General features: G+C 42.8%; 1 protein-coding gene across 2 annotated transcripts in view; it reads right to left on the minus strand.

Annotated features, from left to right (window-relative positions):
* SLAIN2 (SLAIN motif family member 2) overlaps positions 1-14,750 on the minus strand; it is a 40,753-nt gene extending 26,003 nt beyond the window's left edge. For both annotated transcript variants that reach the window (XM_075709949.1, XM_075709948.1), the window contains exons 1-2: positions 14,395-14,750; positions 4,769-4,917 (exon numbers count right to left, since the gene is read on the minus strand). In XM_075709949.1, the coding sequence (XP_075566064.1) occupies positions 4,769-4,917; positions 14,395-14,750 (505 nt within the window). The remainder of the gene's footprint in view (positions 1-4,768; positions 4,918-14,394) is intronic.
* Positions 14,751-15,145: the final 395 nt, after the last annotated feature.

Genomic DNA, 15,145 nt, shown 5'->3' on the forward strand with positions numbered 1-15,145 from the left:
GAAACATGGTGGAATGACTGGCACAACTGGAGTGCTGCAATGGATGGCTATAAACTCTTCAGAAGGGATAGGCAAGGAAGGAGAGCTGGTGGGGTAGCCCTGTATGTTAGGGAGTGTTTTGATTGTCTAGAGCTTATGGTGATGATAGGGTTGAGTGTTTATGGGTAAGATCAGGGGGAAGGCCAACAAGGCAGATACCATGGTGGGAGTATGTTATAGACCACCCACCCACCATCCCAACCAGAATGAAGAGGCAGACAAAATATTCTATAAGCAGCTGGAAGAAGTCTCACAATCACCAGCCCTTGTTCTCACAGGGGACTTCAACTTATCAGACACCTGCTGGAAATACAATATGGCAGAGAGGAAACAGTCCAGGAGGTTCCTGGAGTGTGTGGAAGATAACTTCCTGACACAGTTGGTGAGTGAGCCAACTAGGGAAGGCGCCCCACTGGACCTGCTGTTTGTAGACAGAGAAGGACTTGTGGGTGATGTGACAGTTGGCGACGGTGTTGGTCATAGTGATTGTGAAGTGACAGAGTTGTTGATTCTTGGAGAAGTAAGGAGGGAGACCAGCAGAACTGCTGCCTTGGACTTCTAGAGGGCAGACTTTGGCCTATTTAGGAGCCTGGCCGATAGAGTCCCTTGGGAGGCAGTCCTGAAGGGCAAAGGAGTCCAGGAATGATAGACATTCTTCAAGAAGGAAATCTTAAAGGTACAGGAGCAGGCTGTCCCTGTGTGCCAAAAGACAAGCCAGGAGGGAAGACAACCAGCCTCGCTGAACTGAGAGTTTTGGCTGGAACTCAGGGGAACAAAAAGAGAGTTTATGACCTTTGGAAGAAGGGGAAGGCAACTCAGGAGGACTACAAGGATGTCATGAGGATATGCAGGGAGAAAATTAGAAGGGCCAAAGTCCAACAAGAACTTCATCTGGCTACTGTCATAAGAGACAATAAAAAAATGTTTCTATAAATACATTAGCAACAAAAGGAGGGCTAAGGAGAATCTCCATCCTTTACTGGATGCAGGGAAAAACATAGTGACAAAGGATGAGGAAAAGGCTGAGGTACTTAATGCCTTCTTTGCCCCCTGAGCTGGAAGAGAAAGACGAGGAGCAGAATGAAGCCCCCATAAGCCAGGGGGAAATGGTTAGCAACGTGCTGACACCACTTAGCCACACACAAGTCTATGGGGCTGGATGGGATCCACCCAAGGGTACTGAGGGAGCTGGCAGAAGCGCTCACCAAGCCACTTTCAATCCTTTATCAGCAGTCCAGGTTAACCAGGGAGGTCCCAGTTGACTGGAGGTTAGCAAATGTGACGCCTGTCTACAAGAAGGGCCAGAAGGAGGATCCAGGGAACTACAGGCCTGTCGGTCTGACCTTGGCACCAGGGAAGGTTAGGGAGCAGATCATCTTCAGTGCCATCACGCAGCACATAAAGACAACCAGGCAATCAGGCCCAGTCAGCATGGGTTTATGAAAGGCAGGTCCTGCTTGACTAACCTGATCTCCTTCTATGACAAGGTGACCCACTCAGTGGATGAGGGAAAGGCTGTGGATTATTGTCTACCTCAACTTTAGTAAAGCCTTTGACACCATCTCCCACAGCATTCTCCTGGAGAAACTGGCTGCTCATGGCTTGGACAAGTGCATGCTTTGCTGGGTAAAAAAACTGGCTGGATGACCAAGCCCAAAGAGTTGTGGTGAATGGAGTAAAATCCAGTCAGCAGGCAGTCACAAGTGGTGTTACCCAGGCCTCAGTACTGGGGTCAGTTCTGTTTAATAGTTTTATCAATGATCTGAACAAGGGGATCAAATGCACCCTCAGTAAATCTGCAGATGACACCAAGTTGGGTGGGAGTGTTGATCTGCTTGAGGGTAGGAAGGGTCTACAGAGGGATCTGGACAGGCTGGACTGATGGGCCGAGGCCAATTGTATGAGGTTTAACAAGGCTAAGTGCCAGGTCCTGCACTTGGGTCACAACCACCCCATGCAACACTACAGGCTTGGGAAAGAGTGGCTGGAAAGCTGCCTGGCCAAAAAGGACCTGGGGGTGTTGGTTGACAGCCAGCTGAACATGAGCCAGCAGTGTGCCCAGGTAGCCAGAAGGCCAACAGCATCCTGGCTTGTATCAGAAATAGTGTGGCCAGCATGAGCAGGGAGGTGATTGTCCCCCTGTACTCAGCACTGGTGAGACCGCACCTGGAATACTGTGTCCAGTTTTGGGCCCCTCACTACAAGAAAGACATTGAGGTGCTAGAGCACATCTAAGGAGCAACGAAGCTGGTGAAGGGTCTAGAGCACAAGTCTTATGAGGAACAGCTGAGGGAACTGGTGTTGTTTAGCCTGGAGAAAAGAAGGGTGAGGGGAGACCTTATCACTCTCTACAACTACCTGAAAGGAGGTTGCAGTGAGGTGGGTGTTGGTCTCTTCTCCCAAGTAACAAGCAATAGGACAAGAGGAAATGGCCTCAAGTTGCACCAGGGGAGGTTTAGACTGGATATTAGGAAAAGTTCCTTCATCAAAAGGGTTGTCAAGCACTGGAAGAGGCTGCCCAGGGAAGTGGCTGAGTCACCACCCTTGGAGGTATTTAGAAGACATGTAGATGTGGTGCTTACAGACATGGTTTAGTGGCAGACTTGGCAGTACTAGGTTTACAGTTAGACTCAAGATCTTAAAGGTCTTTTCCAACCAAAACAATTCTATGATTCTATAAGAGAACACAGTCAAGAGAAAAGAAACATGAACAAGGATTCAGGAGAGAAAGTAACAATAGTATGAAAGATTTTATCTACAGAGACTGGAACTGAAATTGATAAACTGAACCAGTAACTAGTAATAAGTCAAGTGATGGGTCCATGAGGTAGAAGTACTACATAAAATACAAGTCACAAGAGATTCCAGAAGCTGTGGGGTAGGAAATACACACAAGGTTACAAGGAGCACTACTTGCCTTCTCCAATGGAGCTTCCTGTGACCCTGTATCTGTAAGTAGGCTGGTTGCTCTAAAGGACAATTTTCTTTTTTGTTACAAATTATTTTTTACATGCAGTCTGCTCCAGCCAGCAGTATTAGTGCCCATCTCTTCTACCGCTAATATTTTCCCCTATTAGTACTATAGATGAATTGCTGTATCCTTGCAAGTATCACTGCCACAGGCAGATTCTCAGGTCTATGGAAAAAAAAAAAGGTGAAGTTGCCTAGACACATCATTTGAATGATCAAACTTTCAAGTTTGTCCATTTCATAGGGAAGCTTCCTGCCACTCTGCTTCAACTATGACTGAATTTTTAAAGACACCATAAGGGTAACAGAATTTGTGGTACTTCTGGAAGATTTCCACTCATTTCTGAAAAGAAGTTAAACCATGAACAGAATTTTTCATGCTTAACCTAACTGCTATCCAGTCCTAAATACTCAGTATTATTCAAATTCCCAAACTTGTACCATCGTTCATCAATCCCTGTGATCTGGGTACTTTTTGTTGTTTAGAATTTCAGTCTTTGCCTGTAAGTATGTATGCTATGTAGCATGTTAACTGTTCAGGAAAATTGTTAACAGACATTCTTCGAGGCAGCATACACAAAGCACAGGAAACAGGGGAATATCAAAGGTGACTCATACTGGAGGCACTTTCACCATTATGCCCACGATTTTTATAAGAATAAGAAATGGACTTTTCATGTGATCTACCAGCAATGTTTTCAAATTTTATTAAGAACGATTTTAGTACAAACCAGAATAAAGACTGAATTGCTCCAGAAAAAAATTCAAGGAGGCGGCAAAAAAGTTAGTGTCAAATAAACTCAGCACAAAGTTTATGTATAACCATGTAAAGGAGCTGGTAGTTGGGAACACTCCAGGAACTGTATGTTCACATATTCTTAGCTCAAGTCCAGCCATTCTGCTAATTCCTGAAGATAACAGTTAAAAAAAGATAGATCACATGTAGTGCAAGACTGCAAAAAGATGGAAATACAGGGAGAGTATAGGTATTAGTAGCAAGAAAGTAAGTTATGTCTCAGCATAACCTTTTAAAAAAACCAAAAATAGTCTCTAACAAAGAAATTAAAATAAAGCAAGAAACCAGATAGAGAATTTTCAACATTTTGCTGCTGGTTTCACATCAAAAAGACTGGCAATAAAAGGCTGGAGAATGTAGGCTTTCACCCTCACAGGGCCAAATGCTCTGTCCTTCTCCAGTTTTGAATATAATCAGCTAATTTGTATCCAGGAAGAATCATGAACTCTGGATTTTTTTAATCTGTGACAAGATCCTAAGTTACCAGGGATGGGAGGAAAAGAAATCAATATTACCTCCCCACAGTATTCAAGAACTTCAGCCTCCATTTCCTTAGATGAGATAAAATAGCTCATCTAGCAGAAAACTAAGTTCCGTGTTAACATACTGACAAGCACCTAACAGTTATCATAGTTTAATACAGGCTTCTATTTTAGAATAAGACAAGAAAACCTCCAAGTTAATGACACTGCTTCTTCCTGAAAGCTTCTGACAAAATTGTAACTATGCAGGTAGTATAAAACTCCAAAATCATGACTCATGGTCTAATGCTTCCTTTTATTTTATTCATACAGTCCAGAAAATGAGTGGAATGAATTACTGTTTGCAAACCATAACGAAAACTTCAGACAGAAGTAACTGCTGGATCTCGCCCTCTTCTCTCACAGCTATCTATCAGCTAATTCTGACTCTGTTTCAGAATAAACATGTGTAACCCAGTGGTGTTAGTATGTAAGAACTCACCCGACATTGTCTGTTCCAGCCTGTGGATCAGCGACTTTTTAGCACATTCAATGTCAGGACTTGGGTAATCCAATACCTGCCTGCACCAAACTAATGGACTGACACATTTTTGCACTGGAGTCAGTTTCTTCTTTGGGGACATATATAACCTGAAAAGGAGAAAGAGAGAGAGAAAATAAATCTATGAGGACAGACACAATGAGCATAAGATCAGGCATGTAACAAAATACCACATACTATGCTACTTTTATTTTTATACTATATCTACAGTACAATCCCAAAATATAACAAAAGCCAAGTTTTACCTTTAACTATTTTGGATACAGTATAATACTGATAACATATGGCTACCCAAGGACTCGGTAAGAAATGATGCCTATATTGCTACACTGGGATATACCAACTGATATGCCAGAAAAAAAAAAAGTCTTCACTTTTCAGACATGTTAGGTATATGGACAACTTCACTATGTCACATAAACGTACAAATCAGGATTAATCTTTTCAGATTTAAGTAACATTCACCTGGAAGAAGGCAATAAAGCACTATGCAATATGCAGCTGTTTTCCTAAACACGAAGTTGTAGCAAGTAATAAGCATCTTAATAGCCAAGGAACAGCGCTAAAGTGCATAGAACACATCTACTATTTCAGTAGCCTTGAACAATAAGCATTTTATATTTACTTATAATTTGTATCTGAGCACCTGATTCTTCAGTTTTCCTTTGAACACAGAACAAAGGGACTATCTCTGTCCTAAAGGGCATACAGTCAAGCATTAAAAACAAGGAACAAGAGATAATGCACACAGGACAGTAGAAAGAAACAATGAGATCATATTGTTCTGCAGGACATGCTGAGGTCTTTGCCCGTCAGCATCTCCATTCATTTATTTTAACGTCAGCATTCCATGACTGAAGAAAGAAGTATAACAGTTTAAAGCTCTAGAAATTTAGCTGAAAAATTCTCCTCCCTCAACAGATTAAAGGAACAGTCATAACCAACCACACACTCAAAGTTGGGATATTTAAGCCTTATCTTTGGACTAGAACCAAACTTGGAAATGTGCTTCAGCAAAAGACAACAGTAAACTGCAAGATCTACAGCTCTAACTAGGGCTTACACATTTGCAGAAATGGTTAAATGAGTGTTTCTTCTGGGAGCAATGACAGACTTCATACGACAAGTCAGCATGTGGTTGTACGCCACACACTGTAACTTAGGAACATCTGACAGCCTAATCAGCCATGCTTCCGCACAAAACAGACAGCAAAAGTCTTGTTTCCTTTTATGCCAGTGACATCAGCAACACAGAAGTTATTTCCCACAGCTCTATTATGAGATTATTAGCTGATCCTTCCTCTGTAATTCTAGAACTGGAACTCAGTTTGTTTTATAAGCAGCTTTAAAAGACTTCTTTTTTAATTACTACCCTTAAGGTCACTTACAAAAGCTTCCCAAGAAGCACACTTAAATCCACCACGAATACCTCACCCAAAACACTTTGTTTAGAGCACGCTCTGAAACACTCTTTCCTCATGAACACCGAAATTAGAAAGCTATGTTTGCAAATGCAGGAGAGAGGATTTTTATTAGCTGCCAGGTTTTCAAACAAAAATGAAGCCATTTGTAACAATGCAAACAGCCACTGCCATATACTATAGTCCATGTGACTTACACTCTGGCCAGTACCATGCTGGTCATTAAAATTGATTTTGTAGAAATCTTTACAATCTTCACAGGCACTCTGCCCACAAAAAAACCTAAGAACCCATCACATTTATAGCGCTGAAGATTCTTGGGGAGCACAAAAATCACTCAGTTTTTACAGTTCTATGTAAACAATTACACAAATTGTTGTACTTTCTATGATTATCTGCATACAGTTAAAAGTAATGCTAACATTTACTAGCTCTCTAACACTTCAAATTTACTGTCTTTTTAGCATTTATTTGCCTGTACTCTTTTCTGTCCTAAGGTATGTTTACACAATACAAAGAAGTGTCAGAGGCAACAAAGCCAATTTTTGTGCTGTACAGGCTAGACTCACTCCTAGCTCTCTGGATAGCTGACATGCCTTGCTGTGTTTGAGAAGTTCCATGCACATTTGAAGTGCTTACAGTAATACCCAGTATAACAGGCAAGAAATTAAAGTGCATGTCCTCTCTGAAAGACACACAAAAGGGTATCTTCCACAAACCTACAAGACTACTCTAATCAAAATGACACCTAGTATTTTAAGCTCCAACACATTCTTTTTTGCAATTTCCAACTGTTGCATTTGTTTCACAAGTAGTTTATTTACTGAAGCAATCTAGGCTCACACAGCTCCCACTTTTCCACCTCCCTTTCTAAACAAACACATATTGCAGATTTTCCCACCTCTTTCCAGTCAACTGTTTTTAACAGCCTTTGTTTCGCACCTTACATTTCAAGAAAAGACAGAACTTTAGAATATATCTATTTCATGCAACTCCACTACCTCATGACAAACACATGTGCATTGATGCAGTAAGACAATGGCTCTTTCAGGACAGTTTCTTACACATCATGCAATTATGAAGTCTCATTATTATAAAGCAGCAATCTTGATTTCCCATCTGACAAAGAACAGCCAATCTGAAGTTTTGAAACTGACTTAATTCTACTTGCTTTGCCTAATTTGGATTAAAAAAATAAGATCAAGGGCAAGGCTAAGAATCAGAGTGCTGCTTCTACTACTTCTTCCTCTCTTCCAGACAGCAGGAAGGGAAAAAGAACAGAAAGGAGACTATGAAGCACGTACAAATAACTTCATACAGCTAAGTGATCTTCTTTGTCAAACTACTGTTTGACCCAAAAGATGTAGGTCCTCTGGAAAGCTCTTCAGCTAAGGAAGAGATTCATTCCCATTTGTACCCGTTAATGCATTCTACAGCAATGCAACAGCACTGATTGGCAGCACAGCAACTTCAAGATTACCAGTATGACTTCACACATCTTTAAACACTACTAAATCACTTTCTCAAAACAGGAAGTTGAAAACCATTGAGGAAGCTGACAGCTTAGTTACCACCCGTGCTACAAATGTTAACGCACCAGAACCCTATACTCCAATTTCTCCGTGAGAGAGTAAAGACTCTACAATTCAGTGACACAAGGTCAAGTAAAAGAAGACAGTATATAAAAAGAAGCCCAGGACCTTAAATCTATTTTGAAACAGCGTTAAGAAACCCAGACGCTATGATTCTGCTGCACACAGTAATACTCCCTTCCTTCAGCTGTCACTAGTCAACTATGCCACAGCAGCACCAATCTGAAGTTTAAAGCAGCCAGGGGCTCTAGTGATTAGTTCCAGGAAGATGCAGCACAAAAAGGGCAGAGCTTTTGCAGAAAGACTACCATCGCTACGAGCTCATATGATAATGTCAGCCAAATGGGGCAAGCTGTAGCATATTGCACTGGGACATGGCTGAGTCAGAAAAGGCTTTGAAGAAAGAGGACATGACACTGAAGTAGGAATGGATTATCTGCATAGGGATTACCTCACCTGAGGAACACCTCTCAGTGCATTAAAATACAAGAGACTAGGTGCCACAGGCATGAAACCAGAAGCCAAGATTCTAATCAGGAAGAAAGGAAGAGTCTTTTTGTATCAAAACCCTTCTACTGCTCAGTACAAGAGTGAGGGAAAAACATGCAGATGAAGTCACAGATCTGAATTAGAAAGAAGGTGGCAAGCAGAAGGAACTTGAGTTAGCGCTCATTTATTTTAGCTACTTTAGGTGAAAACTGGCAGGTACAATAGAGACACAATGAAACAAGACAGCAGACAAAACATGATGCAGGCAAAAGCAGGATCGAGAAAGCAACCTGAAGATGTGAAGAAAAAAATCGAATCATAGTCAAAGAAGGACAGATCAGCAAGAAATTCTCCTAAACTACAGGAGGGAAACTCCACAATGAAAAGCTACTAAAATAAATAAATCAGGAGACAATAAACTGGGCAGTCTTGGAAATAGACAATTTAGAACACAACAGTGTCAATCTAAACTCTTTTAAATCAATCTAAAACTTTCAGGAGATCCTATGTGGAGCAATTTTATTCAAAATCCATCTTAAATTTTAACTTAACAGCTACAGGTAAAGACCTGAAGAGAATCTCTGGTTGTAAAGAAAAAAAAAATGCAAAAATTAAGTGACATCCCTGCACATATCTGGTCCACAGATTTCCTCTTTCCTCCTCCCCCACCCCTGCAAAGTTCCTATCCTGCAGTTGTAACTGACTGAGACACATTGCTCAGCTTGTAATTACTAATTTGTTGGTGTACTTAACTGAATGCTTCTAGTTCCGAGAAATGCATGAGTTACAGCAAAACTCCAGGTCTCTCAAAATAAGGAGATGAATGCTTTGACAGTCTCATTAAACCTTCGTATTAAAGCTGCACGTTTCAACTACATGATGTGATTTTCAAGTAGAATTGGGAGGATTCAGAGAGGTTGCAAAGCACAACCGGGAACACAACTACCTTCCTGCCACCAGCAATCAAAGATAGTTAGCTGTGGTATGGCTAGTTGCTGGAAATTATAGCCATTCATTTCCTCATCTCAAAAGAACATGTTGCTGTCCTAAAGGGATGTTGTAGAAAGGGAAAAGGGGCCTTTAAAAGCTTGGAAGACTCCTGTAATGCCATCACATAGCTTCCCCAGAACTGTCACACAAACTCTGTACAACTGTCCACTGTTTGAGAAGCTCTTCAGAAGGAATTTGTTAGAACATATATGCTCTGACATGGTATTGTTGATATTTACATGGAATAGAGAAAAGCTGAGAAGTTCTGCATCCTATTAAATGTGTTCCAAAATATGTCTGCTTAATTACTAGGCTTGAGAGCTCTACCAACACCTACAAAAAGTAGAAATGTGCATCATGCCTAAACAAGACATGATTATGAGGTAAATTTCACGATTCCTAGTTTTACATTCATCAAAAAATAATCCAGCCACCAAGCCAGGAAACATGAAATTAATTATTACTCTACCCTTAACTGGTTTAGTGGTGGACTTGGTAGTGTTAGGTTAATAGTTAGACTTGATGATCTTAAAGGTCTTTTCCAACCTAAATGATTCTATGAATACCATTAAGACAATAAAGGAAATTCATATCAAAGCCTTCATAATATCAAAATACCAAACATGTTTAAAAGTCATAAATATCACAGAAGAAGTTAGAGATGGAAAAAAAGTTCTTCCCACAGTCCTCAAACATCCATTTCACAACAAACATATCACAAAGGCATTAGTCAAATGGAATATTATTTGATGCTACACCAGTTGTTTCATTCAACAGACTGGTAAATTATCTAATCCTTAGTTCTCTCACATGCTTCTTTTCGAATTATCTTCCTAGTTTGAGAAGTCATTATCTGAATTTGGCTAAAAAAAACACCTTTAAGTCAGACTGACATTTAATCTGCCACAAAGTGAAAAGCATCAATTTCTCTTTTACTTAGGTCACAGGGCAGGAATTGATCAGAACCAGTCCAATTTCCAAGAGGCTTAAACCACACGAATACAATACCATTTTAGCAGCTGAAGAGGAAATGCTGCAATGTAATTCCAGCATGGGAGTTCATTCAGGTGCAGCTCTATCCTAAAACACTCACCCTACACTTAACTAGCTCACTATGGCAAACTTGAGGGTTCCAAAATATAAAGGTGGTGCTCAAAGGACATTAAGCAATATGAGTTGAAAGACAATCATTACAGGTGACAATCATGTTTTCATCCTCTGTATCTCAAAACAGCCACTTAGCCAACTAACTGGAATGGATGACTAGAACGGAAACATAGGCTATTAAAAAAAGGCGCTAATTTAATAGAAATAGCTGCTGAATGAGAATGTGTATAATAGTAAAAGTACTTGTTTTCCATTTTAACTAAACAGGATACCAAACCAGTACAAGGTCTTCAAGAACACTAAAAATATTACTTTGTACTATTTGTATTAATATAAACAACCCACCAGTAATTTCACTTTAAACACACAGTAACTGCCTTTTGTTTGTAAATGAAGTCAGTCAGCTGTTAGCTATTTCAGCCCTACCAAGGAGACATTGCAGTGACATGAAAACATTCATAACTGCTAGGCTAGCTTTTATAGCACTATCATTTAAAAAGGACACAACTGTTCTGAAGTTTGCTGAGCAATCATATGTACAAAACCAATACACAGCAAGCCCTGTACTCTTTTATGCACATACTGCATATAAATTTTGAAGAAAAAGCACTGTATGTTTTCCTCACATTTAAAAGAAAGCTCCTCAGAAAGTTTAGGTAAGTGACTAACAAGTTAACCCAAAGCAAGTTACAGTGGATTCACAGCACATTAACTAATCTATAGTAATTGCCCACGTGCGGACACTTATCCTGCAATAAACTTGCGACAGCTCACTTTTAAAAAGAAGCATAGCAAGCCACCTTGCATACTGTTACCAAGTTGTCTCGAATGTGCTACACATCCACACCCAACCTTACCCAACAAGTCAGGCAAGGAGCTGTATATCTCATCCTGCCTCTCTGAGGATTTCTCCACTTTGGTCCCCCTTCCTTTTCTTTTGACTTTTTAATAAATTAATAAAAAAAGACCTGTTCAGATTGAAATCTGAAAAAATTTAAATTTGACCCAATCTGGTTCAAGAACAGCTAAATAGGAACACCTATAGAACAGATCAAAGTCACTGATAACTTCTTGAGGAAATAATTAGCAGGCCTAAAGCAAAGTCTCCACGGGACTAGGTACAGCTCAGTGCTGAGTGCATGTGCACACGTGCCTGTTCGCAACCTTCAGTACCCTATTAGGAAGACAGTTTCAGCATATTAAACAGCATTCAGAAACATATGGCCAAGAAACTCAATCTAAATTCACTGAAATATTTTTAGTAATTTACCATATGATTTGAAGATTGTCTCGTGCTAAACTGTTTAAACCCTAAAACATGTCTGGATTTAACTAACCACAGTGGGAAAAAAAACAAAACAAAAAAGCAAAAATAAAAACAGTCCCAAAGTTCACTAATACTGTAGTGCTGTTTTAAGACCTAGTGCTGCTACTAAAGCAGCAGTATCAAAGTTCTTTTCCCTTGTTAGTAACTTAGGGTAGTTCTACCTTCTCCTTTAGTTTTTCACTTTACATTTCTGTCCTGCATGGACTTCTCTAAAAGCATTTAAAGAGTTAAAAACTAAAAATGAGCTGATCCAACTCCAAAATGTAGATTTTAAAAACAACACATCACATTCCAGTATTGATTTCAGTCACAGTATCAACTGTTCCATCTTAAATTCACAGCCAAACTTCACAGTCACTCATCTCATGTGAGCATTAAATGTAAAAAAAAAAAAAAAGTAGTAATTTTAGCAGTGAAGAAAACTATTTCTTTTGCCATTACAAGGCTGCAGACAATTTCATAATGGGCTCTATGAATACATGGGCTGAAAAAATGCCTGCATTACACAAAGCAGAGAGAAGCACAGAGATAACCAGCACCCTTCATCATCTATTATCTCCCACAGCAAGGTCCTTCTGAAATCAGAAGACAAATCTAAGCTTCTCTATGTAGACAACATGAACCCATTTTTATGCACAAACTGTGATTTAAATTTAGTTTGCTTCCATGTGAGGTGTCCTCAATGCCTCAACAGTTGAATTAAATGGTGTTCAGAAATTTCCATTTTTATAGAGCAATTTAGAAAAAAAAAAAATCATCAATCTAGTCAAACCTCACTTATTAAGTGCATATTAAACTATAGCATGGAAAGACAAAGTTTTTTTAATTACATAGCCATATTTCTTGATATGTACGACAGTAAGTACATTTTAACAACTGTTCTTTTCTAGGTGTATGCTTATGTGTCTCAGTCATTGTCCCGTGTCTGAGATTGAAAATTAGTATTGTAGTTGCTAAAATATCAGGAAAGGAATGAAGACATGTAACAGACTGTGTTTAAGTTTTGTTGTCTTTTGAGGACTAAAACTTGCGTAGAAACATGACTGAAGCCACAATAACGGACAGCGCAAGTAATGTGCCAAGCACCTGACACCAGCAAGCGCAGTGCTGAGTGAACCATGCCGCCTGCCCACCAGTGTCCAGAACTGCATAAACAAAAACACACAGCATTTATGCCATCACTGTCCCCGCATGCTGTTGTGATATTAACATTCACTGAAGAGATGCATCATGTTGCCCACGATTTAGGATTAATATACAAAATGATAACATCTATTGTCACTAGAATTCATGACATTGACAAATTTGGCCATCCCACTCCAAACTTAGCATGCAAATTTAGTATATTCTAATTCCCTCATGTGCTATAAGCCAGTAGACCTCAAGGCATAGGCTGAGAAATAAGAGTAGCTGCCTTGCACAGACTCATCATCTGGAAGATGATGCCTTGTGTTAATTTAGTAAGCTCATGTTGGATGAGAATAAACTTATGCTCTCATACTTCTCCAGTGGATCAGGCTGGATGTCAGACAAATGACTTCTCGGAGGAAGCGCGCATGCTGTCTCCTCCCTCAGCAACTAAAACATTGCTCATGCATGGACTCATTCCAGCATTTTTAAAGGTGTTTCTAACTCTGACAGACATTTTTGTTTGTTTGTTTGTTTTAAATTTGTCTGCCTGTTTGTTCCAGAAAGAGACCTTTGTAGATGAACCCACAACCAGTTCTGACTCAAGTCAGACTGCTTTTGTTACACTTTTCCTCCCTGTACACGCTTCCCTTGTGTTTCTCTGTTGACACTGTGCTCCTCCCCACTATTCCTCCTGCACTCTAATGCTGCTCCTCAACTAGTGTCATAGGAAGCTTCAAAGAGACAGCTGGAAAACAGCATGATGTTAAGAGAGAGCAAACCTTCTTGATTGTCAGTAGAAGCTCATCCAAGTGTAATAAAGACAGGGTGAACAGCCACCTGCAGGTGTTTCTGCTGGAGCAGCAAGGTAAGCAGTCCATTTAAAAAGAGAGGAACTGCCTAAGGTAAACCGTGGTCCTACATCACTAGCAGTGAATGAAAACACCTAAGGACAACGCATTTATGAGATGAAGGGGTATGTTACATTTGCTGCCTGCACAGCTGAAAAATCAAGGCTTAAAACACATTTGATGCACATCTGAAGAAATCTAACAGTACCTGTGGGCTAATTCTGCACTACCCCAGAAATCTTCCACAAGTTTCTCAACACCTGCGCACCTTCTGAACTTGTGCAAACGCCGGCAATTGATTTTTGCGGCGGACCCGGAGCCTGCTCCGGTCTCCAAGCGACCCGATGTAACACTCCCACCGCGGCCGAACAAAAGCAGAGCGGCAGGCCCGCAGGGAGGTGCGGGCTGATGTGCAGAAACCAAAACACCCTTCCCCGCAGGCTTCAGCGCCTCTCGGAGAGCTAACGCCTCCATCCAGCCCCGGAGGCCGAGGCTGCCTGCCTACACAAAGCCCCGAGACCACCTCCGACACCGGGCACACGCCTGCAGACGGCCCCTTCCCCCGGGGGACGGCGGGGTGAGGGGACGACGGTGCCTCCCTCGCCTCCCGGCGGCGGAGAGCGGCGCCCCCGGCCCATCCCCACCCCGGCCGCCTCCTCACCAGCCGGTCTCGTCCTCCTCGCAGCCGGCCAGCCGCTCCAGCTCCTCCGGCCTCAGCACCGCCGCGTCGTCCAGGAGGCCGCTGCCCTCCTCGCCGGCCGCGCCGCCGCCGGGCTCCTCGGGGGGCGGCCGCCGGGCGGCGGCCCTGGGGCTGAGGCAGCGGCCGTCGGACGGGGAGGCGGCGGGGGGCGACGGGGAGGGCCCGCCGCCCAGGAGGCGCTTGGGGCTGGCGGGGGCGGCGGGCAGGGCGCCGTGGCGGCTGCGGAGCTGCTCGTTCTGCTTCTCCAGCTTCTTCACCAGCTCCTGCAGCTTCCGCACCTCCGCGTCCGCGTTCACGCCCGAGCCGACGTCCTCCATGGCGCCCGCCGGCAGAGGGGCGGCTGCGCGGGGAAGGGCGGCCGCGCCGCCCCGTCTACATGGCCGGGCGGCCCGCGGCGGGGGAGGGCTGTGGCGCGGCGGGGCGGGGCGGGGCGGGCCGCGGGCGCTGCTGGCGCTGCTGCTGCTGCTGCCGCCGCCGCCTACTCAGCGGCGCCGGCGGCAGGCGGGGGGGGTGGAGGACGCGCATCCGGCCGCCGCCATCTTACCACCGCCCCCGGCCCGGCCCACCGCCCTGACGTCACGTGCGTAGCGCGGAAGCGTCGCCGCTCGCTTTTCCCTCTGTTGGGGCGGGGCGACGTTGCTGGGGGTGGGGTGACGCTACTGGGGGCGGGGGTGACGTTGCTGGGGGCGGGACTCCCGTCTGGCAGCGGCTG

This window comes from Pelecanus crispus, chromosome 4, assembly GCF_030463565.1.
Source record: "Pelecanus crispus isolate bPelCri1 chromosome 4, bPelCri1.pri, whole genome shotgun sequence".
Taxonomy (NCBI): Eukaryota; Metazoa; Chordata; class Aves; order Pelecaniformes; family Pelecanidae; genus Pelecanus; species Pelecanus crispus.